Source organism: Apus apus, chromosome 17, assembly GCF_020740795.1.
Source record: "Apus apus isolate bApuApu2 chromosome 17, bApuApu2.pri.cur, whole genome shotgun sequence".
NCBI classification, from domain to species: domain Eukaryota; kingdom Metazoa; phylum Chordata; class Aves; order Apodiformes; family Apodidae; genus Apus; species Apus apus.
In genome coordinates, this window is record NC_067298.1 from 1,563,279 (window position 1) to 1,589,896 (window position 26,618).

A 26,618-nucleotide genomic window follows, 5' to 3' on the forward strand; every position below is an offset into this window, starting at 1 on the left:
TTTATGTGCTCTCAAAGGAGAAGAACAAATTCTGAGAGCAACATCATGTTGTGTTTGTAGGTATTTCTTACCAACTGCAGGCCAGGCTCTGCCTGTGATTGTTTTGTTCAAGTGAGCAGGAAAATAAGTCTGATTTCAGGTTTTCCTGGGCTGTACTGAGCACAGTGCTTGGGGTGAGGGTTGGCTGTCGTTCTGCAAATGTATTTTACACCCGAGTCAGTGGTTTCCCTGATTTTAAGGGGGACTTTTCTTCCCCGTGGATGTTGGTGTGTTCGGGGGTGGGTACAATCGTCAGGCAGATCAAGAGTTTGTGCTCAGGGGCCAGAGGAAAGGGGATGGGGGTAGTTAAGAAGCCGGAGTGGATGGGCTGAAAGGTGTTTGGAGCGAGGTCAGGAGAACATCGGGGTCTCCTCACACCGCACGCAACGGGAAAGTCCCGCGGAGTTCGGCTGAGACACGAGCCTGTGGCGGGCAGAGGGTGGATCTGCCCTGCAGCTCCAGCGGGAGCCTGGAGAGCCCGGGAAGCACCGAGAGAAAAGAGCCGAGATCCCCTCTCTGTCCTACGGAACAGCCCGCGCCCTGCGGGGCAGCCTCCGGGGTATCCCCGCATCCCACTACACAGCAGGACAACTTTGGAGGCATCCCTGGACGCCTCCACCCCGCGATGCCGTCTCCCAGGCACTTCTCTACCCCCCGGGACTCCCCCCCCCGGGGCACCCCTCTCCTCCACCCCCTGGGACAGCTTCTTCGGTAGCCTCGCAACCCCCGGGACAGCCTCCCGCATCCCTCCATCCCTCGGGACAGCCTCCACTCCTCTACCTTTCGGGGCACTCCCCGGGACACCCCCGCACCATACCTCCCCCCCCCCCCCGCAACAGCCTCCTGGGTACCCCCGCATCCCTCCTACCCCCTTCCAGGGAACCCCTCTCCTCCTCGGGGCACCCCGCAGCCCGCTCCCCGCCCTGGGAAGGGGCATCCCCCGCGGGGGCCGCACCTCCAGCCCCCACCCCGGGCCGTCCCGCCCCCGCCATCGCCCCGCCCCGCGCCCGCCGGTGCCTCCGCCGAAGTTTGCGGCGGCGGCCGCTGCACGTGGGAGCCCCGCACCGCTTCCCCGCACCGCTCCGGAGCGGCACCGGCGGCTTTACCCCCCCCCCCCCCCCTCCCTTTTCCCTCTCCCCATCGCCCCCCCGCCCCAAAGGGGGATGCCCCCCTGAAGCCCCGCGGCGTGTCCCCCCGCCCGGGGATCCCGCAGCCCCCCAGCCCCGCCGAGCGCCCCGCGCGGGGCCGGCGCGGAGCATGGCCAGGGGGTCCGGCCGCCGCCCCGGGGGAGCATGGCCGTGAGCGGGGCGGCCGCCCCCGCCGAGCCGCTGCCCCGCAGCATCTTCAAGAAGTTCCTGGTGATGCTCTGCTCCCTCCTCATGTCCCTCTACGTCTTTTACTGCCTGGCCGATCGCTGCCAGACCCTGCCCGGACCCATCATCGCCGCCGGAGCCGCCTCGGAGGAGGAGGAGGGCGGCGGCGGCGGGTTCCTGGGGGGCTCGGCCGAATTGCCCCCCTGGCCGGCGGCGGCGGCGCGAAGGAAGCGGCTCCTGCAGCGGCTGAAGCAGCGACGGCGGCGGCAGGAGGCGGCACCGGGCCGGGAGGTGCCGGCCGGGGGCGCCGGGAGCCGGGCCGGGGGCTCGGGCACGCCCGGCACCCTGACACTGCTGCTGGGCGAGGGCAGCAAGCGGCTGCCGCAGGCCATCATCATCGGCGTGAAGAAAGGGGGGACGCGGGCGCTGCTGGAGTTCCTGCGGGTGCACCCGGACGTCCGCGCCGTCGGGGCCGAGCCCCACTTCTTCGACCGCAACTACGAGCGGGGACTCGCCTGGTACCGGTACGGGACGGGCCGGGCCGGGCCGGGCTGGGCGGGCGGCGGGGCCGTGGCCGAGCCCGCAGTGCCCCCCGCTGGCCGCCCGGCTCCCCGACCCTCTGCCCCAATCCCTCCTACCCCTCCAGCCCCGTCGCTTTTCCCCGCAGCCCCAGACCCACCCGGAATCCTTTTCTCACTCCCCTCATCCCCCAGCCTCGCCTTCCCCGGTCTCCGTTTACCCAACTCCCCGGGCGCTCTCCCCCTCATCCTCTCCCCCTCCACCCGTTCTCCCGGCCCTGCTCCCGAATCCCTCTCTCCCCACACCCTCCTCCCGCCGCAGGGTCTCCCCGGGGTGCTGCCCGGACGGGGAGGGGGGAGGCAATGGGGAGAACAGCGGGTGCCCCTCGGGGTTGCAAAGGCAGCGCTAACTCTCCCCTTCCGCCCCCCAACATCTCGCTGCTCCCCTCAGCCTTCCCCGAGGGGATGATTTGCTAAACCTGCGGCTCATCCCAGCTCCCAGCGGAGCTGCCCCACAGCCCCGAGCCTTGTGTCCTCACCTCCTGCACCTCCCAGCCCAGAGAGGAGCCCCTAACAGCAGCTCTCCTGGATCCAGGGTGGAGAAAAAAAGAAACGTCTTTCCCGTGCAAACGTTTCAGCAGCCCCGTAAGGAGAAACCCAAAGTGTCAGTTTTAGGAGCATAACCCGGGGACTCACCTTGCCCGAGAAACAAGCAAGAAGGTGGAGGGGGTTCTGCTTGCAATTAATTCGTGTTTCATTAAACCGAATAGGAGGTATCCCCTTTCAAACGAGACAGCAAACGTTAAAGCCAAGGGGCAGGGTTCTCACTGATGTTGTTGAGATGTTTTCTTTGTGTGTTTTGGAGTCAATGGAGTAGCACCTGCTGGCGGATTCCTATGGAAGGGATTGTTGGGGGGGGGGGGGGGGTGTGTGAAACTGCTCTTCGGCACAGTGTGCCTGTGTTTGCGGCGTCCTTGAATGAGCAAGCAAAAAGGGGATGTATTTTGGGTCCCGTCCTGCCCCCCCCAGAGCTTGCTTCACTTTCATGTTAAGCCCAGCTCTTAGCAGAGAGGAGAGGATGAGTTTTGGCTCAGCTTGTGGTGGCAGTATTGAAATGTGGAGTAGGATAGTACTGACAGTCCCAGTGTTTATGTAAAAGTCTTAACACGTGGAAGTGATGAGCTTCCTTGTGTACCCGTCGGTGTCAGAAACACGCTGGGTTTTGCAGGCAGCAGAGTGTGGGTTCTCTTGAGAAGCAAGATTTCCTTTTGTGTGGGCTGGAGCTGTCTACAGAAGGGTATTTTTAGTGTGTGCTTTATCCAGTTCCCGCGCGCTGACCCCGGATCGGAGAGGAAACGTTGAAAACGAATCTGAAAAACCTCAAGAACTTTAATCAAGTCTTGACTTTGAAAAATAAACACATGGCTTTGGGGTGGCAGCCACTGAAATTGATGGTGGCTCTGCGGAAGAGCTCATTTATCAAAGATGCTCCCGAAGCCTTGAGGAGCAGATGGCAGAGGGACAGACCCTCTTCTGGAAACGGTGCCCGAGCGAGGGGAGCAGCCCTAGACAAAGGAGGAGCCACAGGCATTTAGGGCATAGTACAGCTCTGGGTGTAGGGGATTTAATTTTCTAGAGGTTTGGGTTTGATCTTGCAGCTCTTACTCATCCGAGGTGCTGCCCTGCAGGCTGTTTGTGTAATCATGATGTTTTAGCATTTGGTACATGAGCTCTCCCATTAATTGCAGCAGTTTGTTCTGGTAGTTGATGGACTGAATTTCATCTTTTTTTTCTTTTTTTTTTTTTTTATTAGCCCTGTGGAGGCTGAAGTACAGTGAATTCTTTGTATGGGATTATTCCTTTGAGATCTAATCTTGCTGGCTTGGCTCGTATGAGTAATCTTTACTAACAGGGGGAGTCCTGGTGCGATGGCAGAGCTGTGGTGTCAGCTCACTGGTGACCAGTTACCAGCCTGTTCTAAATACTCATTTAAAAAAAATACCCGTCGCCCTCCACAGGTTTGTTGTAATCTTTGATGAGGGCACAGCCCTGGGGAAACGGCCAGATGTTTGCCAGGGGTTCTGATTTCTTATCTTCGGCATCAGAGGCTTAGGTTTCACGTGCGTTTCTGTTTCCCAGCAGTCAGACTAAACAGCATCATTACCGGGGATAAACAGTTGGGTTTGTTTTCAGCGCCCGCAGGAAGCAGCGAGCGCCCTGCCCGGCCTCTGGGCTGCTGGCAAAGGGAGAAGGGGCAGCCAGCCCTGGGGGCTGGTGGCCCGTGTCCTTGTCACGAGAGCACGGAGGTGGGCTGGCACAAGGATGCCACACCAAGACTGTGGCAGGGTGGCTGTGGGGGTCTTGGGGGTCCTGGAAAGAGAAGAGCGGCTCCATTAGCAGCTGCTGGTTGCTCAGGGGGGCTGAGCTGTGGTTGCAGCTGCAGGATGATGCTTCCGAAGTTCCCAGTGAGGTGGTGGTACCTGCAAGGCAGCAGCTTGGGAGGCAGGGGCCAGGCAGGTGAAAGCCCTGTCACCTGCTGGGGTGCCACACAGGGCATGGAAACACTGCCCTTCAATCGAGTGGAATAATCGCTGGGCTCTCGCAGCCTGAGCTGTGCCTGCCTGAGAGGCAGCTGTCCTACCCAGAGGCTGATTTTATGAAAAAACTGTCCAGATGATTTCATTTGGTAAGTGTGACGCTTCCATGGGTCCCGGTGTGTGGGTTGAATATCAAGGGGAGCTGTGTGCCTTAAAGCAGCTTTCTCTGGTTTGGGTTGGCAAGTCCCCTGTTCATACAGGGACAAAAGGAGGAGGGGGCAGCCCACAATGCTCCCATTGACTTCCCTGCACAGAAATCCCTGCTCCCACCCTCAGCAAGGCTATTGAGCTTCCAGAGTTCAATAGCAGGTGAGCACGGGTCTTAAGAGAGTTCAACTGCTGTGTCCCCCCCCAGCCCCCAAATACATTTGTACACAGCCTGGGGAAAGCTCCCAAGAGTAGGGGCTGAGCCAGGCAAGTAAAGTGTCTAGGTTAAAAAAAATAAAATACCTGCATTTGTGGGGTTTGTTGCCAGTTCCCTCTGATCCTTTGTTAGTCTGGCACTGATTGAGCTGCCTGTTGGAATGTCATTATAGTGTCAGTCACCCCGGGAACGTTTATTTCATATGTTTTAATCTCCCTGCCTCTGTAGCACCGATGCCAATTTCACTAGAGCAAAGCCAAGCTAATGTCATTAGATTACACCCGATTCAGGGGAAGATGAAAGATGATTCAAAGTTACTCCGTCAGGTTGGAAGTTTAAATGTTGCTCCTCCTTGATGCTTCCAGAGCTGGGGAGTTGTGTCTCCTAATTAATGTCTTCTTGGGATTTTTCTGCACAGGCTTTTTTTTTTTTCCCCTCTTCTTTCTAATGTAGGCAACCACTGATGTTTCTGAGTCAAAGAGAATGTCTCAGTTGCTGACGAGCTCTGGGGTGGAGGCAAAGGAGGTTTGTTTAGGGGGGGAATGTGCTTGCAGCAGCTGTGAGCAGCTGCATCTCACCTTGTGCTGTTTCCCGTCCTCTGTCCCTCAAATCATGGTGAAATTTGGGCCCTGGGGATGGAAGAGTTGGGACATTCCTGTAGCAGTGGATGGCCTGGAGGTCCATGGGGCTTTGTGGTCACCATAATCAGCAGCACAGTCTGTGAGAGCTTTGGGAGTGTGGAAGTGAGGAGAGGAGCTTAGGTGTGGGGGCTAGGGGAGACCTTGGAGGAGCAAGGACAATTCATGATCCGTAGAGCAGGACCAAATGGCTATCAAAAGGAAAGACCTTCTTGCAAAACCCCCTGTGGGAGGGAGATGCTATTAGCAGGAGTTGCCTTGCTGGGATCTTCTCCCCACCTTTCCTCAGCCATCCTCTCCAAGAAATAAACACCAGGTCTTTGCCTGTGTTCAGGGTTTGCCCAGCCCAGCACATGGGTGGTGCTCTTGGATGTAGGAAGGTCTGGTTTAGCAGCACCTGCTCCTTGTCCTGGGAATATCTTGTCTCCCAAACACATCTGAATTCCTAATAGAATCCAAGCACAGCCTGCAGCAGTTTCTCTGGAAATTGCAGCCTTGGACAGCCACATGCTGAAGAGGATCAAGGTCCTTTTTTATTTATTAGCTGTGTAATTAGACACCTCCCCATACTGAGTGCATGGTGCCAGGTGCTGTCTAAAAAGGGAATAAAAGATGGTCTTGGTCCCAAAGTGCAGGTAATTCCCTGTAAACAACAGGTGGAGAAACACAGAGACAGGCACAAAGACAATGGAGAATGTGGTGGTTGGTTGGGCAGCTTGGTTCTTCTGCCCAAGGAGTCATTGGAGATGGAGGAGGAGGTGGGTTTGTGGATGGCTGAAGGAACCTCTGCTTGCTGGAGAAGAGCAAGGGGCAGAAGGAACTCACTGGAATTACAGAATCAGAGAATGGTGAAGGTTGGAAATGACCTAAAAGATCATCAGGTTCCAACCTCCCTGCCGTGAGCAGGGACACCTCCCACCAGACCAGGCTGCACAAGCCCCATCCAACCTACCCTTGAACACCTCCAGGGAGAGGGCATCAACAACCTCCCTGGGCAACCTGTTCCAGTGCCTTCCTGCCCTCATGGGGAAGAATTCCTTCCTGATGTCTAACCTAAATCTCCCCTCTTTCAGTTTAAAACCATCACCCCTTGTCCTATCACTGCCCTCTCTGGTAAAAAGTTTCTCCCCATCTTTCCTGTAGCCCCTTCAGGCACTGGAAATGCTGATGAGATCAGGGCTGGTCACTGAGCCTGTTCTAAAAAGCCAGTAACTGGTTTCTGGAGCTCGTGTGTTTGTTTTGCTGCTGCCTTTGTGTGGGATTTGGACTCAGATATTCCGAGGCATTTCCATAAAGTTTTGAAGCAGTTTGAAGGCTGGCACCCTGCTGCTGGGGGGTTGTCTTGGTGTGCCTCAGTTTGTCCCTCTGTGAAGTGGGAGGGAAGGCACTGCCCTGTGCTGCAGGGCTGGGACAGCAGGGCAGCGACTGCAGCACCTCTCTCCAGCATAGAGCTGAGGTGCTGTGTGCAGTCTGAGCTCGTGGGGCTGTGCTGTGGCTCAAGTACCACCCAAAGCAGGTGGCACAGGTCCTGCAGCCTTGGCACAGCTTCAGGTGGAGTGTCCATCTAGTGTGCACACCTGATGGATGGCACTGCCCAGGGATGAGAGCACTGTCCAGACACACCTCCAGCAAGATCTAAATGCAAAGAGCTGGGGCTGGGCTCTTTCCTCTCTTACTCCTTAAATAAACCCCCAAGGGTTGTTATTTTTGGTGGTTCCTCTAAGCATTTTGTGTCTATACCAATCACTTCTGTTTTCTGTTAATGGAGAAGTTCATATCCAGGGTTTGTGTCTGTTCTTGATGATGGAGTGAGCTCCTGAGTTGACATATAAGGAGATGTCAACCCCATTCCCACTAGGAAGCATCAAAATAAGGAGTTAGGATTTTGTTGATCTCTTCATGGGGATATACCAGGTAAGTTCAGAAGTCACTAAACCACATCGTCCCCTTCAGCTTCACACCCCTGTCCCTGGGGCATGGGAGGCTGAGGAGGGGCAGCTCCTTCCTTGTCCACCCTGTGGCCTTTCCTGGGGTGCTTGGGAACCAGGGCTCCCCTGGCCCTGCCTGCTGCTGCTGAGCAATCCTGAAAATATGGCCTCGACTGTCCAAGATTTTGTCAGTTAAATTCTTAGAGCTGGGTCTTGTGAAAAGCAGCACGAAGCTTCAGCTGGCTGGGGCCGGAGCCCATTTATGGCAAATATGATGGTACTCTCTAGAGAAGCAGCAGATTCACCCTGCTTAAACCACTGGTCCTCCTTGAAGGTTGGATCCTGCAAATGCCCACCTGTGCACTTAGCCTGTCCTCCTGCCAGCAGCTCTGCTGCCCTGGGGGGGGGCTCCTGGGGCTGATGACATCAAGCCTGGGGGCTGGGGCTGTGCTCTGGCTGCATCATCACCACCAAGATGCCTGTAAGATGCCTGTTCTCCAAAGCCAAGCTAGGATTTCCCCCCAAACTTTTGAAGTCTATAATAAGAGCAGTTGAGACTGGGGAGGGGGATCAGAGCTGGTGCTTTTCCAAAGAGTTCAGAGCAAAGAACAAGTGATCAGAAAACCTGAGAATAACCCCCCCCATGAGCTCCCTCCCTGATGTAGGCATTAGAACTCCTGAGCTGCTAATTGTGCTTTTCCCCTGGAGAATATTGAGGTAACCCAAACTGTTTTCACAGGGGAACAGCAGAGGCTGGTGAGGGGGAGCAGGGCTGGTTGTTGTAGCCATAAATCTTTGCAAGTTCTTATTACATGCAGGTATTGTGGAAGGGAAGTGGATTAGGTTGCAGTTAGAGTTGCATTGCTGGGGTTGAATACTGGGGTCTGGCCCCATTAGAGACCCTTGTGTGGGTCAGGGAGGCAGTTCATTCAAGGTCTGTGGGACTGGGGTCGTCCTGGGGGACCACGATAGTGGCCAGTGTCTCTGCCTGTCTCCTGCATAACCCACCTCCTGGGAAATTCAGTTTTTCACAGTTTGGAGTTTGAGATGTGAACCTCCAAGCTGTGCCCTCCTGAGCCCCCTGCAGCTCCCTGGAGGGGGGGGTAGGTGAGCAGGATGGTGCCTGCAGTGAGAATATAAATAGAGTTGCTGGAGGAAGTGAATTATTCTTGGCGTTTCTTGGATTGAGTGATGTGATTCTGCAGGAGGAAATCTTTCAGCAAAAGAAATCACCAGTTCCCTTCGTGCCTGGCAAGTCCATCCTTCTCGCTTCCTGGAAGTGAGGAGATTCATAACCTGCTCTTTCTTTTGCAACACCATCTGTTGCAGAGATGTAATGATCCCTGCTCAAACTCCCCCGGGCTCAAGGCTGCTGCTGGGTATGTCTCTGGTGGGAGACAGAGGAGACACTTCCCATCTCTGCTTCAGAAGAGCTTCGGAAGCCTCGTGTGGGTGTTTTCCCCACTGTTGTGCCCAAGCGTTGCTAAGAAAATCCCACCTGGACAACTCCAGGCATCTGGACACCTTCCTTGCACAAAGCTGTGCAGTTGATGGATGCCAGCAGCTTCGGTGGGATCCTGCCTGGCTCCTGGGAGATGGAGCAGCCATCCCTGCCCCTGCCCCACCACTCGGCTCCAGTTCCCAAGCACAGGTGATGGCTGGAAACTGGGATGTGAACAGTCAGGTTGGGTCTGACCACAACCTCCCTTGGGACACCTTCCCTTGGTGAGAGATCTTCAGGTTCAAGCACCAGGTCGTGATGGGAAGCTGGCTCTTTGTTTGTTTCCATCTCTCTCCAGTGTGATCTCCTTTTGCTGAAAATTTCAAAAAGCTGGGCTGATTTGGTTTGACATCTCCCAGTGGAAAATGGCTCCCTCCTGCAGCCCGTGCTCTCTGGGGAAGCCTTTTATGGGAAAATATCAGATCCAATTGGTTTGACTTCTGTGTTTATCTGATGGTTTGTGTGTGTTCACATCTGCACCTTTGGGCTCTCAAGTGTTGTGTTTTGTTGTTAACATTTCATTTCTGCTTTCATGGAGTCGTGTCCTGAGGTTGGGCCATTGACCAGCATCTTTCAACGTTATTTAAACACTTTTGCAGTGTCTAAACTGGGGTGTTTGGGAAGCCCTTTTTGGGGAGAAGTTCCCAAGTGTTGGCCTGTTTCAGCTCAGTGAGGAAAAGTCTGGTTGCCCCACCTGGGGGGAGCTCTGTGCCAGCGTTAGTGAGTGAAAAGCAGAGGGCCTGGGAGAAGGGGTAGGCAGAGACCCCGAGGAGGGGGCTGGCTGAGCTGAAACCCCCCAAAAGACACTCCAGGATCGTGACCCTGAGGTGCTCAGAGCCCCTGTAACATGCCAGCTGGAGATGCAACTTCCTCCATTTTTTGACTGGACTTTGCAGTCTCTAGAGCTCTTTCCCCTGCTGGAAATGTGCTCCTTACATTCCTTTGGTCTCTCACTCTGCTGGACTCCAGGTTGTGCTTTTCTGAGTTTTGCTTTAAGCCTCAGTAAGAAGGTGTTTGGGAGGTCCTGGGTCACCCAGCACACCAAGGCATGGCTTTCCCTGGCTCCTGCTGCTCCTGTGCCCATGGTGGGTGCCCAGGCCTGAATATGGGGAGCACTGGGTCACACTGGGTGCAGTTAGTATAGGGTCATTAATGTGCAGTGATTTGCTGGGGTAAAACTGGTGATGGCCAAAAGAGGCTGTATGATGTGCCAAAGCCAGAAGTGGGGGAGATCTCCCTCCTCTGAGCCACAGACACTGGGGTCACAGGTCTCAGCCTTGGTGTTTGTCACCTTCTAAAGCCAGAGGCAGTGGCAGAGCCATGGCATGAGTGACCCCCTGGGCCTGGCAGCCTGTCCCTGGGTTAGGGCAGTGCCACCACCATGAGCACTGGTGGGATGGAGGAGGTTGCTCCATGCTACCAGTGAGGAAAGAGGCAGAAAAGCTCCCAGAGGGAGGCTTAGCTCATGGGCCCTCTTGGCTTCTAGCTCCATGCTGCTGCTGGTCTGCTCTGACCGTGGCAGGAAGGGAGGCTGTCTGGGACCAGCACTGGTGATGGGTGTTCAGCATGTGCTGAGTGTCCCTCAGCAGCAGCCACGTCCCCCCTGGTGCTGCTCTGCTCCTCAATCTGCTCCTTGTGCTGAAGGTCACAGAAAGTTCCCCTGACTCCTCTTACAAGGGTTGAGGGTGCTAATCCCCACACCTGGGCTAACTTCCAGCTCAGGTAATTCTAGTCTCTGCCCCTAAAAATTAACTTTGTAGTTTGAACTGACTCCAGGCATCTTTGTTCCCCCTCCATGGACCTGCTGGGCACCGTGCTGCTGGCAGAGATCCACCATGGGGCTTGGGGTGGCTGGGAAGCAGAATGTCTTCTGCCCTGCAAGATGATGGGGTTTTTCCTCTCTGCAGAAGCTGAGAGTCATGGCAAGGGTAAAAGCTACTGTTGTGCAGCTTTCCTGCCCTCTTGCACTGCTAAACTGTGCTGGGTGAATGCTAAAACTTGCCTCTAAGGGTTTGCCTGGTATTTATCAGTCTTGTACCTGTGTGGCAATGGTCACTGGCTCTTCCATTATCTGTAAAGAAGGGAAGAAACAAAAGCCTCGTCCAAAACCAAAAGCCAAGTCTCCCTGTGTACAGGGAGTGCCATGCAAGGGGGCTGAGTGGTCTGGGGCTGGATCAGCCACCTCCTGTGCAGGGCTAGAGGAGGCTTCAGGATGCTGACTCTGCCTGGCAGGGTGGTGGTCAGCAGGGGCCTCTTCTGTGCCGTGCCTCAGTTTCCCCATCTGTGAACGGGGGTAATGCTGCTGAGCTCAAGGAAGTACTGAGATCATTGCTAAAGGTGTTGCTGTGGAGTCTGGGACTTGGCTTTCTCGCCGTCAGTGAGCACCAGGAGCTCTGCCTCCAGCTTTGCCCTCTCCAGGTGGCATTTTGCTGTGACCACAGGCAGGGGATGCACAGAGAACAGCTGGGCAACAGCTGGGCAACAGCTGGGCAACAGCCTCCCATCGGGTGCGCGTGGTGGGATCCCTGCTCATCCCAGCCCTGCAGCAGAGACCCGGGCAGAGCTGCTCAGCCCCCAGAATTGCCTTCGCAAGGAATGGTGATCCCTCTGCCTGCTTTCTCCAGCCCCCCCAGCAGCACTAAATCCCCTGGAAGAGCCTCAGAAGGGAAGAGTTTGGTAGGACACGCAGGCAGTTTCCCGGGAGCCTCCGGAGGGGCCGAGAGGGGGGGAGGCTCAGGGCCTGACCCAGATGCAGTGCAGAGCTTTAATTGAGTCTGACCGGGGTCAGCCCGGGGGGCTGAAGCCCTCCCAGGTGTTGGAGCTGCTTCATTTGGCACTTGGAGGGGCTGAGCTCTGCCCTGCCTGCGCGGGGGTCGTGGCTCTGTCACTGCAGGGCCCTGCTCTCCCTGCGGGTTTCCAGGGGGATCTGAGTTTTACAGCTTCATCCTCGTGTTGCCTCCTAATTGCAGTCGAGTTGTTTGGCCGAGTGTCAGCGAGCTGCCAGCTCACAGCTGATGCCTGAATGTGGCCTCATTTCTGCTGCTGCCATCCTGGCAGCCCAGCTATTCAAGGGGCTTCAGGACAGTAAAACCCAGCATCCGTTGCCCTCCCTTCTAGCTTGCCCCACAGCAGAGGTTCTTCCTCATCACCACTTGCCTGTGCTGGGCAGCGTGGTGGGACAGCAGGTCACTTCTCTGGCTACCACTGGCATCACCAGCAGCTTCTGGCAGCAGCTGAGAAAAGCCATGGGCTTGGTTTTTCCCTCGGGAGCCTCCAGCCTTCCCAAGGCAGTTGTAAAGCCTCTCGTGTCCTAGTGTACCTCTGGATTCTTTTGTACATGAGCAGTGTGCTGCTGCAGCACTCGATTTTTAAAGTATTTCTTTTTGAACAGAACAAGCATCTCTTCAGCAGGTGCTTCTGCTTTCTTGGCTCTTACCCCAGAGCAATGCTGCCTGGGCTGGGTCGTGTTGTAGCCCTGGGAAGGTGGATGGAAAAGGCATCGGGGTGGTGATCGCAGTGGTGAGGAAGGAATTTGGGTGTGTTTCCTCTGGAGTAAATCTGGCTTTAAATTATAAGCAACTCTGGATTTTATTAAAGCCCTGAAAGGAGCACTTGGCTTCGTTGGCTAAATCCAGCAGCGCTGTAAGAGCTGGTGTGAACCCACCCCTAGCTGAAGGAACCCAAGCCTGGGTGACCTGCTCAGCCCTGGCTGCTCCCAGGGGATTTTCTGTCCATCACCCACCTGAGGCATCCAGGGCTGAGTAGGGTGGAGGAGTCTGGACCCAGACTGGAGCCCACTGGTTGTTCTGGCCTGGGTGAGGACATGGGTCCTTCTCCTCCCCTCCATCTCTTGGAGCTTCTGCTGAATATTCCATGGTCAGCCCAGGGTTCATGGTCACCTTTGTGGTCAAGCTTGGTTGCTGGCAGCCAGTTGCTCCTGGAGCCTCCTCTTTTCCCTACACATCCCCAGTATAAAGCCAGCTTGATCATCAGACCAGTGATTCTTGCACCCTCAGGTGAGCCTGCTCTCATGAGAGTGAGTGAGTCTGTCTGAGTGGGCTGTGCTCATGCCTGCCTGCAGCTGCTGGGATTGCCCAGCATCCCTGGATCCTCAGGTGGCTCAGCCCAGTGTGGGGAATAAGTTCAGGAGCCTGTTGGCTGCCCAAAGATGCATCAGCAAAGAGAACCCAATGAAGCTCTGTCCTGGCTGATCTCCTCAGCTAGGCATTGGATGGAGGGAACACCTCAGGATGGGGCTTGGAAGGACAGAGCCCTGGACACTGACAGCCCTGCTGCCCCTGCTCTGGCCTGGGAGGCACTTATCACACCCCTGACTTGGGAATGGAGCCCTGGGATGGTCCCACTCCTGCCTTGCCCAACCTTTCCCAGGCTCCTTCCAAGCCTTTGGGTCCCCAGAGCCATACAAAGGATTCCTGTGGGATCCTGGGGCTGAGGAAAAGGGAGACCCAGGCAGACCAGTGGTGGGCAGAGCCACGGCCAAGAGGCACGTCCCTTGCTGGGAACCCTGGCTTTCCCAGGGGGAAAGGGCTGGGAGGGAGCTCTAAGGAGTGATTAATGGCCCCAGCCACGACCGGGCCATGGGTCAAAGAGGCCCAATTATTTCCTGGTGATATTCCTGCTGGAGAGGTGGGAAGCCAACAGGGCAGATGTGGGCCCAGCTGGCTTTGGAGCAAAGCAAGGGCAGGGATGGTGGGGAAGCCCTGCAGCCCTGATCATGCTCTCCACAGAAGGACTTTCAGGCAGGAGCCTGTGGGTCATCCCAACATTGCTGACTCAGGCAGGGTGTCCCCTCTGGGCACGGATTTCTGGGAATGCTGTCCTTAATGTCTCCTGCTTGGCAAATCATAGCCATCTATGCTTAGGGGAAAAATTGGATTTGCCTTGTAATGTAATCAATGTTAAATAACAGTAATTCTAACTCTGAGAAGCTGTGCTTAAAGTGCTGTTGGTCCCTGGGGATCATGGGGGTTATTTAATCTAGTGAAATCACCATTACTGACTAACGAGGGTGCACCAGGGGGATGTCTTTACTGGGAAGGGAAGCAATGGTTAAATAACTGGCAATCAGGGCCAAATATTCAGTGGGGGTAAATGTGCAGAGTGCAGTGACTTGAAAGATTCACCTGGTTGGGACCCAGCTCTTTGGCTGCATCTTTCTGACGGTGACTGTCAATGCTCAAGACGTGGTGGTGGTGAGCAGGTACCCAGGTTTCTCCTGTCACCTCCCTGGGCAGGCTGGACCACACTGATGCCACCTCTTCCCTATCTCTGGCCCAAGCAGGAGTAATGGTTCTTAACCTTTCTCAATATTCCGTCCTGCATCCTGCCTTGGAATCATCAAACTGTTTTGGTTGGAAAAGACCTTTAAGATATCAAAGTCCAACCGTTCCCCCAGCCCTGCCCAGGCCACCACTAAACCATGACCCTCAGCACCACATCTACGTGGCTTTTCAGTCCCTCCAGGGATGGTGACAACCCTTTCAGGGAAGAAATGTTTCCTACCATCCTATCTAATCCAATCCAGCCTCGCTGTGCAACTTCCAGCAGGTTGCTCTTTCCATTGGCTCACCTAGTGGTTGTTCTGGCTGTGTTTTCTGCTGGTGCTTCCCCCCCAAACCTGTGGTACTGTTTGCATTAAGCAGTTTTCCCTCACCTTCTTTTCAGGAGGTAGGACATGGTCTAGTTGCCATTTCCGTGCTGGCTCTGCAGCAGTTTCTGAGCCCCCAGTCAGGGCAGCTGCTCTGGAGCAAGCTGAGCTGTACCAGGCCTGTCACCTTCCTACACCCTGAAAATTCCAGTATATTGGAATTACCTCAGCAGCAGGCAGGGACTCTGCTGCTGTCAAGCACCAGCATGGCTGTATCCCGTGCTCTAGCTTCCCATTATTATTTCTTTAATAAGACTGATACTTACTGTACATTGCTCATTTGCTGCTAAAATTGGCGCCATTAGTGCAATGAGTGGCAATTACCTCCGGAGTGGTGTGGCCTGGGAACCCAGTGCTGGGACTCCCTGAAGGAGGAGGTGGAAACCTGCCTGTCAGGACCCAACACCTGCTACCAGAGTGGCTTTGTAGGGACAGCTGGGATGGTTGTCAGAAGGCCCAGCATCCTCCCAAGGGATGATTGCACCCATAGGTGCTGGGAGAGGAGGCATCTGGCTTGATGTCTGTGGATGATGGGGAGGAAGAGGGCTTGGGGCTCCACACGTGCTGCTCAGTTATCTTGGGGCAGCAGCCTGTCCCCAAGGAGTGGCTTCTCCCCTGGAAAACAATCTCCATGCTGGAAAAGAAATTTTAAAAAGGAACATGTCTGGTAATTTAATCATGTGAAGTGCTCCTAAAATCCCGTCTGTGCTGCACAGCAGCCTGCCAGAGGTTTCTGGAGGAGCAGGTGCAGCAGGAGCAGTGAGGATTCAGTGCAGAGAGATGGGGCAAAGGAGAGATTTCTGGAGGAGTAAGGGCGAGATGTGCCAGCAGCCAGGGCCAAGAGCCCTGTCCTGGGTCACCAGGGCCCAGCCAGCCCCTCTCCCCCAGGGGCAGCACCGGGTGCCAGGACAGAGGAGGCACGACACGGGTTCCCTGGGCACAGAGTGGGAGCACAGACCGTGCCCCGGGTGCTAATGAGGGGCTCTGGGAGCCCCTGTTGGAGGGGATGGTCCCCACAGGCAGCTCCTCAGCCCCAGCCGGGATGTCTCTGTTCATTATGCACGTCCCTTTCATGCCGCCTTCATTATTCACATGCTATCTAGTGTCATTAAGATATCAAGTTCATTTAGGTACATCCACATTGGCAGTTTAATTATGTCTGGGTACTACTCTGTATTTTATTCATGGACTATCTGGGGGCGGTTGTCAAACACAAGCCCAGGAGATAAAGGTTGGGTGGCTGCAGAATGCTAATGTCCTGCTGGTTCCCTTTTGACAAATACACATGCCAGTTATTACCAAACTGATTATTTCATTCATTAACACCACATACATCAGCTCCCTTCACCCAGTATTATTGTATACATTCATCTTTTCATAAACAATTACCTGACAAGGTTGGGATAGGCAAGTAGTGAGGAATTAATGTTCTGATGGGAAGTTCCTGACATGGGTTAGTAACAAGGTGGGGGGGGGTGGGTGTGGAATGCCCCGTTAGCGTGATCGCTTCATTAATCAAATTAGGGACAATAGCTTGTCACATGTGTGCCGTCTTTCCCAACAATGCCCAGGCCCTTTTTCATTGTCCTGGGGGCTCAGACAATGGGTTCCCCCCTCCCCATCCAGTTTGCAGTGCTGGGGGGGATGAAAGGAAAGCCAGGGGACCTGGCTGGAAAGCCTTGATGGCAGCCAGAGCACCGTGTGTCTTTCTCATCTGTCCCATTATTATTGTTGTTGTTCTTGTCGTGAGGAAAAGTTGCATGAGAACAGGTTCTTTGTTTATTCTTTGTGCCTTTTACTTCCAGCTTCCTCATATTGCTTTAAGCCTCCACGATGGCATTAGCAGTGGTGATGGGAAGGATTAAAACCCCATGAACTTGCAGCCATCTGGTGAAACAAACCCCCCAGCTAGAAGGCCAGTGATGGAGGAAAAAAAGTGTGGGGAGACTCAAACAGTGAAGAATGACCAAACTCGTGAAATAAATGATCCTGCAGGTTTCTTAGCAGTAGTGGTGAGACCCACAGGAGATGCCAAGTGATGCTGTAGGTCACTCTCACAGTCTGGATCATCTTCCAGGATATTATGTCCAGCGTTAACATTTGTGGAAGGAACAAGACCTGGATCTGCTCTCTGCCTTTTCCCTTGGTTTCCCACAGCCCACAGGGTTTCAGTGTGGTGTTGGGCCCTTCTTTATTTCTTTACATACATTGTACCCTTGAGTGTCTCCAGCAGCAGGCTGGCTCCCTCTGCTCGGAGCAGGAGCAGCTGCAGGAGGTCACCAATGCAGCCAGCATCAATTCAGCTTTTCACTCCAACAGACACACTCAAAGTAATGCTTCAGGGCTCACACTTCTGCACTACTGCAGCACAGGATTTGCAAACTAAATAAAGGATCTGGGTGAGATTTAAGTGCCTTGCTCCCTTAGGCCCTTTTGAAAAAAGCCCCTCTGGAATAGCTAAGAAGCTTTCACCAAGCTTCTGTGAAAGCTTTAATCCTCCTTGCTAGTGCCTTGATAGCAAGGAGCTATCCTTCAGGCTCTTCAATTACACTTCAAAAATCTTCATCTCCAGGGGTCCTCTCTGGACTTTCACAGAATCACAGCATGTCAGGGGTGGGAAGGGACCTCCGAAGATCATGGAGTCCAACCCCCCTGGACCAAAACTAGTCAGGTCACTCAGGCATCCAGACAGGTCTGGAAAGTCTCCAGAGAAGCAGACTCCACAGCCTCTCTGGGCAGCCTGTCCCAGGGCTCTGTCACCCTCACAGGACAGAAGTTCTTCCTCATGTTGAGGTGGAACTTCCTGGGCTCCAGTTTGAATCCATTGCCCCTCGTCCTGTCCCAGGGCACAAGTGACAAGAGCTTGTCCCTGCCTTCTTGACCCCCAGCCTCACGTATTTATAGACAAAGTGGCTTTAGAGCAGATGTCTCACTGCTTCTTGGGGCTCCCAAGACACAGAATCACTTCTCAAAACCTGCCATGTCTCTCCACATTGGGATGGAAAGCTAGAGGGTCCCAGTGGTGCTGCTGCCCCACAAGTTGAGAGCCCATGGCCTGGCCACGGGACAATGCCTGGCTGCTGTGGGGTGATGCTGGGCCCTGGTGTCAGCACAGGCTTTGAAATCCCTGCTGCAGTTGGGTGTCCACATGGGCACAGCCTGTTCTTTCTGCATTTTCCTACATTTTACCCAGGTGAGCACAATGAAAGAGGGAGCACAGCCAGACTGGGTTTTCTCCTCTTGGTGGGTGCTGAGGGGGAAGGAGGGCTGGTCTTGCTCAGCAGGGCAGCCATGGAAAGCAAGAGGCTGGGGGTCATCTCCAGGAGCTGCTCTGAAAGCCCCAGCCCATGCCAGTTGGGTGCTGAGTGAAAAAGATGAGGGTTTATTGACCTGCATCCAAATGACTCAGGTTGACTTATGAAGCTGGGGTCACTAATTTTTTTTCCCATCCATTCATAGTCAAGAGAGCATTTTTCTTTCTGGTTTTGGGTTTTGTTTATTCTTTTTTTTTTTTTAACACTAGTGAGCTGGGTTTCTTCTTGGAAACCTCAGTGTCCCACTAATGGCCAAGGAACAGCCTCCACGTCCCCTGTGCAGCAGCGGGAAGGTGAGCGTGGTGCAGCCCCATGGACCAGCCAGCCCTGACTCATGAAATTGAGAGTTGCTATGAAAAAAGAACATCCTGAAGCACGTCAGATGACAGGGTTTGATCCGGGGTCAGACAGTGGTGCATTCCCTGGAAGGAGGGAAAAGCTGAGCAGAGAGCAGAGCCCTGACTGCACAGTTGTCACTGCTTGGCTCTGGATCGACAATGCCCTCGATCCCCTTCCCCTCCCACCCGGGTAGGGAAGGAGAGAGGGAATGAGGAGAGAGACTCTCTGGAGTGAAAGCTGAACTAGACAGCTTTAATTAAACAGTAATATTGAAAGAAAGTATGCACAATTGTACACAAATGTGTTCAGGAATGTGCAAAGCCCTCTTGCCTCCCCCCACCCCCAGCAGCTCCCCCAGCAGCTCCTGAGCTGTGAGAGCCCTGAAATGTCCCAGAGCTGCTGGAGAGAGGGCAGAGCAGCCAGGAGCTGAGGGGAGAGGGATGAGGGGCAGGGATGCACGGGCCTGGGGGTCAACAGGGATGGAGGGAGGGAAGGGGGGATGGAGGGAGGGAGGGATGGATGGATGGATGGAGTCCTTCCCGGATGCTGGCTATGGACGAAAGAGAAGGGAAGAAGAAGCAGGAAGGAAGTTGTCTTCTGTGATCTGTGACCTTCCTCTGAGCTCACGTAGATATATGGAATGGAACATCTCTGGCCAATTTTGCTCTGTCTAACTCAGCCTCCTACGGGGGGATCAGAGATCTCCTGGTAGAGCCTGAGCCAGCAGAGCAAAGACATGACCTTGGAGTCCCAGCAATAGCATAAATATTCCAGCGTTTGTTATCAGTCCTAGCTGGAACACTTTGCTACTAGTTAAAAGAAAGCTTACTGGAGGAAAAAAAAAATCAGGAAAAGTGGCTTCATCCTGGCTCAAACCTGGCCAATGACCTTGTGAGCTGTGGCCAAAACCCCTTGATAGACAGTGGGGCTGGAGGAGGCCGGGCTGTGATTGCTCCATGTCTCTGGTGCTCTCCCCCTGCCTTGCCAGAACTTGCAAATGAAGTTAACAGGCATCTTTTTAAGCTTTCTGTTTTCTGGAGACCTTTATCCTCTTTGCAGTTGACTTCTTTGCCCCAGGAATGAAAGTAAGGAGCCCTTTTCGGGCCATTAAAGTTTCATTTAGCAAAAGGACAGAGAGCTGGCACGGGAAGGATGAAGAACGGCTGTGAGGGTAAACTTGTGCAGCTCCATGTATTTTAGATCACAGCCTGAGGTCAGGCTCTGGTTTTTATAATACAGATAGAGGAATTTTTTTGGCCTTGCAGCAGGAGGAAATGTGTAGTGATAAATAAGGCAGTCACTTCTCAGCATAATTTAAGAAACAACCTCTGCTCTCAAAAAGGGGGGGCAGGGTCCTTTGAGGTGTCTGGCTCTTTCATAAAACTCTCCATTGATGGGTGTGAACATAAATACACAGGGAGCATCTCCAGCAGCATGGGGCATGTCACAGTGTTTTCCAAAAGTTAATTATTGCTGTTGAATTCTTTAGGACTCCACAACAGTATTTTGGAGGACAGAGCCTCTTATCTCTGCAGAGAAGGGAGAAAGCCCTGCTCCCAACAAGTCCACCAACCTGCAGGGATCTGGGGGTATCTAAACCTCCCACAACATGGCCATGTGGCCTGGGGTGGGCTCAGCCTGCTGCATCCCCGCTAATTTCCAATATTATTTCCCTATTTTCCACTTCTGCTGCTTTAATTTAGCTGCTTTACTTCCTGCACTCTCTTGGCCCTGATTTTTGGTGTCTGAGATCTGGCAGGATTTCCTTCAGAAGAAAGGAGGATAGAGGAACACCTTTTTTTTTCCCTGCAGTCACCTCCATTCAGTGGTTTCCTGTGTATTTCCAATTCCCAGATGGTATTTTGTTCCCCTTCAGGTTACCTGCAGCTTCTCAACCACCACCCCTCTTTTCTGCTCCCATCCCTGCCCTAGCTCCTCTCCCATCCTTCTCTTCTTCCATGGGAAGAACGCCTGCATTGCTGCTGGGGTCAAGGTTCTCCTGTGTTTGTGCCTGAGAAAAATGAGACACACATGGAAAACAAACAAATCACATTATCTATTGCAGGCAATAATGTAGCTCCCAGGGGAGAGAGATAATATAGTGAGAGACAAAGCAACAATAGACTTCTCTGGTCTGAGTGCTCACTGGGTTGTGGCTCTTCAGGAATTGCCTTCACTTCGTCTGCCCAGGAGCTGATCAGGGAGCAGGAGCTGATCAGGGATCAGGGTGTGGTGGGGGCTGAGGATGCACATCATTGCAGTTGGGAGCCCTTGTCACACATAGTGCTCCTAGGGAGAGGCTCTTGCCCTGCACGGGAGTCCTGCAGCACAAGGGATGAGGGTTATTTTGAAGCTGGCTGTGGTTTCGGTGGTTGGGGAACGCGCCGGTGTCTGAGTGACTGTTGGTTTGCATTCCCATGTAGGGGTGGGGGTTGTTTGGTGTGGGAGGGAAGCAGAGGAGATGCCCTGAGTTTTGGCTGCAGGAAGAGGCATCAGGATGAAACCTCTGGTGTTAAGTGTGAAGAGCTTCCCCCTCCACCAGGCCTGGGGCTCGGGGTGCCTGCGGGACATGCGGGGCTGAGCCCCCAGGTTTGCAGGGGCTGAGCAGGAGCTGCAGGCAGGAGGGGGTGTTGGGGAGGGTTTTCCTCACCAGCCCAGGCAGCAGGAGCTTCCAAACCACTGCCAGCTTTTTGAAGACTCCCAGCTGGGATGCTCTCCTGGTTGCTCAAAGTTCCCTCTACAGAGGCAGCTGATGCTTTGAGATGTGCTTCAGACTCTTCTCTTTTCCCTCTTCTTTCTTCCCTTCCTCCATATCTTCTTTTTCCTTCTTTCCTTCTCCTCCCTTCTTTTTTTTCTTTCTCTTCTCAACCTCCTTCCTTTCTTCTTTTAATCCTTTTGTTCTTTCTTTTCCTCTTTTTCTTTCTTCTGCTTTCTTTCTCTTTCCTTCTCTCTTCTGCTTTTTCTTTCTGTCTCTCTTGTCTGTCTGTCTTTCTGCCTTTCTTAGACCTCAGCAAATTCCAGGAAGGCATCAGTTGTCTTTAACACCCAAAGGAAAAATCGAAGGGAAGGGTTCAATTACTGGCATGAAAAATGAGTCTCCTAACCGAGGTCTATCCATTTGCTAGTTGTGCTTGTTTTAAAACTGAATTATAGAGACTGCACATTTTTCTGGAGACGAATGCATTAATTTTTCTCGAAACAGACAAGAGGGAAGCAGAGGGAAAATAAGATAATAAGAGTTTCCACAGTGATTTATATGCCTTTGTGAAAAATAATGGTGGCAGACAGCAGCAAAGACACCAGCCCATGGGGGAAGGGGCAAGGGGGCAGCAGGGTTGGCTGAGAGGAAAACTGCCAGAAGTCCAAGTAAGATTGTTGGGTTTAGATGATATAAGATCACTTTCTGTCTCTAGCTGGCTTGAAAAATCCCTCTTTATGTATATACACACATAAAATATACGCCATACGATGCACTTAAAATCAGCCCAGGCTAGACTGTTTATACAGGAAGGGATTGTGTTTCTTGTCGACCTCCCTCCACATCTCCTCCTTCTGCTGAAGGATAAACTGGGACCTTTAGAAAACAAAGTGGTAGCTACAATTTTTAACAGATTTGCTCATGCATATATTTATATAGGGCAGGCAAGCCCTTCCCCAGGGCTGGCTGCCTGCTCTCTCAAGCAAAAACCAGGGGGGTTGAGTTTATTTATTTATTTTTCTATCTGTTCACTTTGGTTTGATTTATATGCTAAAAGAGATATTTATTATAGTGCACAGTAAATTGGGTTTCTTTATTGCTCATGAGAGCTGTTTTCCAAAATGGGACTATTTAAACAGTGCTGTGATTGCAATGTATTTCCAATCTTAATGTAGGGAGTAAAAAAAAAAAAAAAAGTTCACTGAATGTTATTTTTTTCTAAAACTACAACCTGTTTTGAAATCAGATGAAATGGGTGGCTTTTACTTCAGATGATGTGGCCCTCAGCAGCTCCCAGGAAATCATCTTCTTGTAGCAAGTAAAGGCTTTTGGTGGGAACTGAAGGCTCTAGAAGGGTTGGAGGTAGTTTGGTGGTTTGTCCACTGGTGTAATCCGTGGGAAACACATCCGGGAGGCCAAAGGCCCCCAGGGCTGTGGTACCTACACTGATGGTTCCCTCCAATGACTTAGAAGAATGATTCAGTGAATTTATTCCCTGTTGGTTTCCCAGAAGAAAATCCTGTGGTGTTCAGACGGATGCGCGAGGCTGGAAGTGATGCTTTAAAGCAAAAGCTAAAGCTGTTCCAGGGCAGATGGTTCATTGTGTGGTTCAATTTATTTGCCTAATGCAAATTACGTCCCATTTGCCCAGAGTGCTGGGGGAACTGGATTTCTGTTTGTTTTGCTAAAAACTGAGCTGAGATTTGACTGCACCTTCTGCAACGAGAAGGCTTTGGGGTGGGCAGCAGAGATCACCAGAGCTCCAGGGCTGGTGGAGGGGAGAAACACCAGGTCCCACAGAGAAGGGCTGAGATGGAGATAAGCTGCCAACACCACTATTGGTTTGCAGGATTGAACCTCCCACCTTCATGACTCCAGACCCATGAGAGTGCTTTAGTGGATGGCACCATCCCCTTCTATCCCAAAAAACCAGGCACCAGCATGTTGATGTGGCTCTGGGACCCTTGGTCCCCTCCAGCCTAGGACCAGGAGGGTGTTTCAGGGGGTTCCCAACTTCCCAAATGGGCCTAATTGAAGGCTAAAGAGATTTTTCACAGATTCATGGCTTTTCAAAAGAGAAATTTGCATATTAATAAGAAGCTGTTCAGACCGATTGGCTTAATGTGTTTGGGGTAAGTATAATTAAATGTCAAGGGAAATATATCATGAAGTAATGAAGCTGAAGCTAATTTATCAAAAAATGAGTCCTAGAGAGGGAGACAGTTCCAATAATAAACAGTTCTTTAACCTTCCTCTTTAAGGTGATTTGCTTAGTCAGGGCTGAAATGTGCAGTGTTGGAGATCCTCGAGTGAGATAGATGTGAGATGGTTGTTGGGTTGAGGGTGAAGGTTTTCCCATGTTCTCAGTACAAACCCCTCTGGCCTGGAACCCCAAGCTGACCCATCAAGGGGCTTCACCAGGTGGAGGTTGAGGATGGTGCAGTTCTGGGTCCCCTGAGGCCCCCAGCAGTGCCTGGAAGATTGTCTGGGGGCATGTGGGGTGCCCTTAGGGAAGAAGAACAGGCTTGAGGCTTCATTATATCAGAAGCTGGGTCAATTATGTCCTTTTTTTTTTCTCATCCCTCAGTCTTTTTACTCTGTAAGCTTTTCAGAGCACGTGCCATCTCCTGCTCTGGTCATCTGTTAGCTGGGGATAAAGATCAGCCCATACAGGCACAGCTTGAATCTGAAGAACAAAATGCAGTGCACACGCAGAATTGGGGTGCAGGTCCCAAAACTGGATATTTTAACATCAGAAGTGAGGAGGGTGAGGCCCAGGCTGAAGGCCCAGCCCGTCCATATGTGGCTCTTCTGCATCCTTCCATGTGCTGTGAGCCCCCTCCCCACAGCACAGCCACGCAGGGGGTAAATGTGCACAGGTTTTTCAGCAAACCTCTGCCCCGGGGGAGCACTGGGTTCCTTGGATTCATCTGCTGGAAAAGGACACGGACTGTCCTTTGCTGCCTCCAGCACTGACCTCCCCCCGAGCACCATAGGACTGGGATCTCTTACTTGCTCTTTGTCCTCTTGCAGGGTGTGAGGCTGTAAGAGGTTTGTGCCCGTTGTCTCAGCTGGAAGATCCTCCTTTGGCATAATATGGCAGAGAGGGGAATCAGCAGGTTGTAGAGTAATAGAGGCATCTGTAGAGGAGAGCAGAACTCGTGCTCATTTTCATGAAGAGGCACCAAAGCTACAATAAAAAAATGGCCCCAAAAAGCCAACAGAACCAGGAGCCAGAAGCCTGAATTTACCCAAGCAAATCCATCCAGGAAATAAATCACTTATTTGGGAGCTACATGGAAAATAGGGTGAAATTACTGGGGCCCTGATTTGTTCCCATGTAAGAGTTAGCAGGTGCTGCAGGGATTTGACAAACGGGTCATGGTCTGTCCTCGAGCCCTGGCCACTGCTGGGGTTAAGCTCCTGCTGGGGAGGGTACCTGGTGCTGGAGAGGCCACTGAGATGCAGAAGAACGGGGGATCAAAGGAGGTGTGTGGCCACTGAGGGAGGTGGTGAGCACTGGGTCTGGTGAGGAAGGACAAGGCTTGTGCTCCAGGCATGGCAAACCCCGAAACTGCACCCTCAGGAAAGCTGCTGGGAATGCCTTGAGAAGAGCCCTAAGGCTGGGTTGAAGAGCAGGCTCGTGGCCAGGCTGAGGAGGGACCACTGCAGGACTCCTGAGTGGCAGGCATGGCTGATGAAGCTGTGCCCAAGCCCAGCAGAGACAGCTCCTTTAGATGCTGCCTGGTGGTGTCTCCATTCCTGTACGAAGGATGGAGACATGGTAAAGGGGGCTATGACCAAGGGCTCTGGAGATCTTCATCTGCTTCTGGTAGGCAGATGGGTGGGATTTACCAGCAACACCACTGGGAAGGACTCTGCATCTTCCCAGCTGGATGCAGAAATGTGCCATGATTACTTGCCTTTTTAGCGTTTGAAAAAGCAGTAACTACATGAGGCCCCTTTTCCAAACCCCAGCTGGTCAGCCTGGAGGAAGCAGCGATGCCACCCATGATTGCTCAGCTCCAATGAGCTTCTTGTTCCAGCAGAGAAAATCAATGGCTTGCAGGGCTAATGGCACCAGAGAGTTTCTGCTTGTCAATATCACTTAGGCACTGGCCATCTCCAGGAGGTGCTCAGATGTTGCTTCCCAGCACAGCGGATTTTCAGGAGCCTCTCAGAATGGTTCCTCCTCCCAGATGGGTCATGGGATGCCAGGATGGTGGCATCACTTCTTGCCATTGGCATCCCCTGTGCCAGGAGCCAGGAGGCCACCAGGCCCCTGCCTGAGCACTGGGCTCTTGCCCACCTGCCCTCACAGCAGCAGCTCTGCCCCTCAATAATTAATCAGAGCAATTAGGCAGAGGGCTTGCACATTGTAATTAGCAATCTGATCAGTGCAATCTCCCTTCCCGGGGGGCAGCAGCCGAGCTCTCAAAGCAGGGTGGGGGGACAGTGCTGTTGAGCAGAGCCCCCCGTGCAGCCCCTCAGGCACACGGATCTCCCGGCCCCTCCTTCTCTGGAGGCTTTCAGGACCTGTCTGGATGCCTTTCTGAGTGATCTGCCCTGGTTTTGGTCCTGCTCTGGCAGGGGGGTTGGACTCGATGATCTTCAGAGGTCCCTTCCAACCCCTGACATGCTGTGATTCTGTGAAGTGCCCCATGATCCCAGCGCTCCAGGGAAGCTGATGCCAGGTTTTGCCTGTGCCTGCTCATCCAGGGGCTTTCAGGGACAGGACAAAGCCCTTGTCTTGAGGACACTGCTGCTTTCTGCCAGCCACTTGCCTGGGGTCCCTGGGGCTCAGCCACCCTGCCCTGGGCCAGGGATTGTTCTGCTCTTCCTGAGCGAGGTCACGGCTCTGCCGTCTGGGAGTGTCCAATGGTGGAGTTACCAGCAACAGCCCGTGCAGAAAAAACCCACTTGCTCCAGAGTGTCCCCTTGATGGGTTTCCCAGCTCCTTGGGAAGCAGGAGGCTTCCTGGCTTCGATCCCCCCAGGGATGGGGTGACACCAGCTGTCACTCCCATGGACACAGCCCGGGCAGTGTAGTGTCCAAGCCCCTGTTTTGGAGGCAGTGAGATTTCTAGAGTGGCTTTTCTTAAATGCTGAAATGGTTAAACCCACTGGTGGCAAGGAGCAGAGCTTGGCCTGCAGTGAAGGTGCAATTAGGGGTGGGGGGGTTGTCCTTCAGAGGACCCCCCAAGAGCCTGGAACAGCCTTTGGGTGGGCTTGCAGACACCTTGTCAGACTGCCTGTGTGATGGGCACAACCACCTGCCTCCTCCCTCTGTCCCACCCTGCCCAGGACAGACCCTGCCTGCTGGGTGGGCTGGGGCTGAGACCACCAGCTTTGGTTGCTGCTGGGGTTTGGATGTGGACAGGGCAGGTGGCCGGGGAGTCCCTGTGGACTGTGGTTTGGGGGGAGGTTTGCAGCATGGGCTGCAGCCCGTGTCAGCTGCCAGTCGCCTCCTAAACTTCAGAGGGAATTTAACTGGAAGGAGAGGAGGGAGAGGTGGGAAGGCAGCTCCACTGATGCTGCTTGACAGATACAGGGTGGAAACAGATGCTACTGGCTGCAGATGTAATGAGATACATAAATACTGGGACTTGCTCAAGTGAACCCTGACATCCACTGTAAGGACGAGCCTGGGAGCAGCCGGGGCTGGAAACTGTGCCAGGAGCAGGCAGGGCTGGGGAAGATGA

The 26,618-nt window shown here is 53.4% G+C and overlaps 1 protein-coding gene across 1 annotated transcript in view; it reads left to right on the forward strand.

Annotated features, from left to right (window-relative positions):
- The first annotated feature begins 1,331 nt into the window (after positions 1-1,331).
- Positions 1,332-26,618, forward strand: part of HS3ST3A1 (heparan sulfate-glucosamine 3-sulfotransferase 3A1) — a 32,478-nt gene continuing 7,191 nt past the window's right edge. Inside the window, exon 1 of the mRNA XM_051634813.1 lies at positions 1,332-1,876. Coding sequence (XP_051490773.1) covers positions 1,332-1,876 — 545 coding nt within the window. The remainder of the gene's footprint in view (positions 1,877-26,618) is intronic.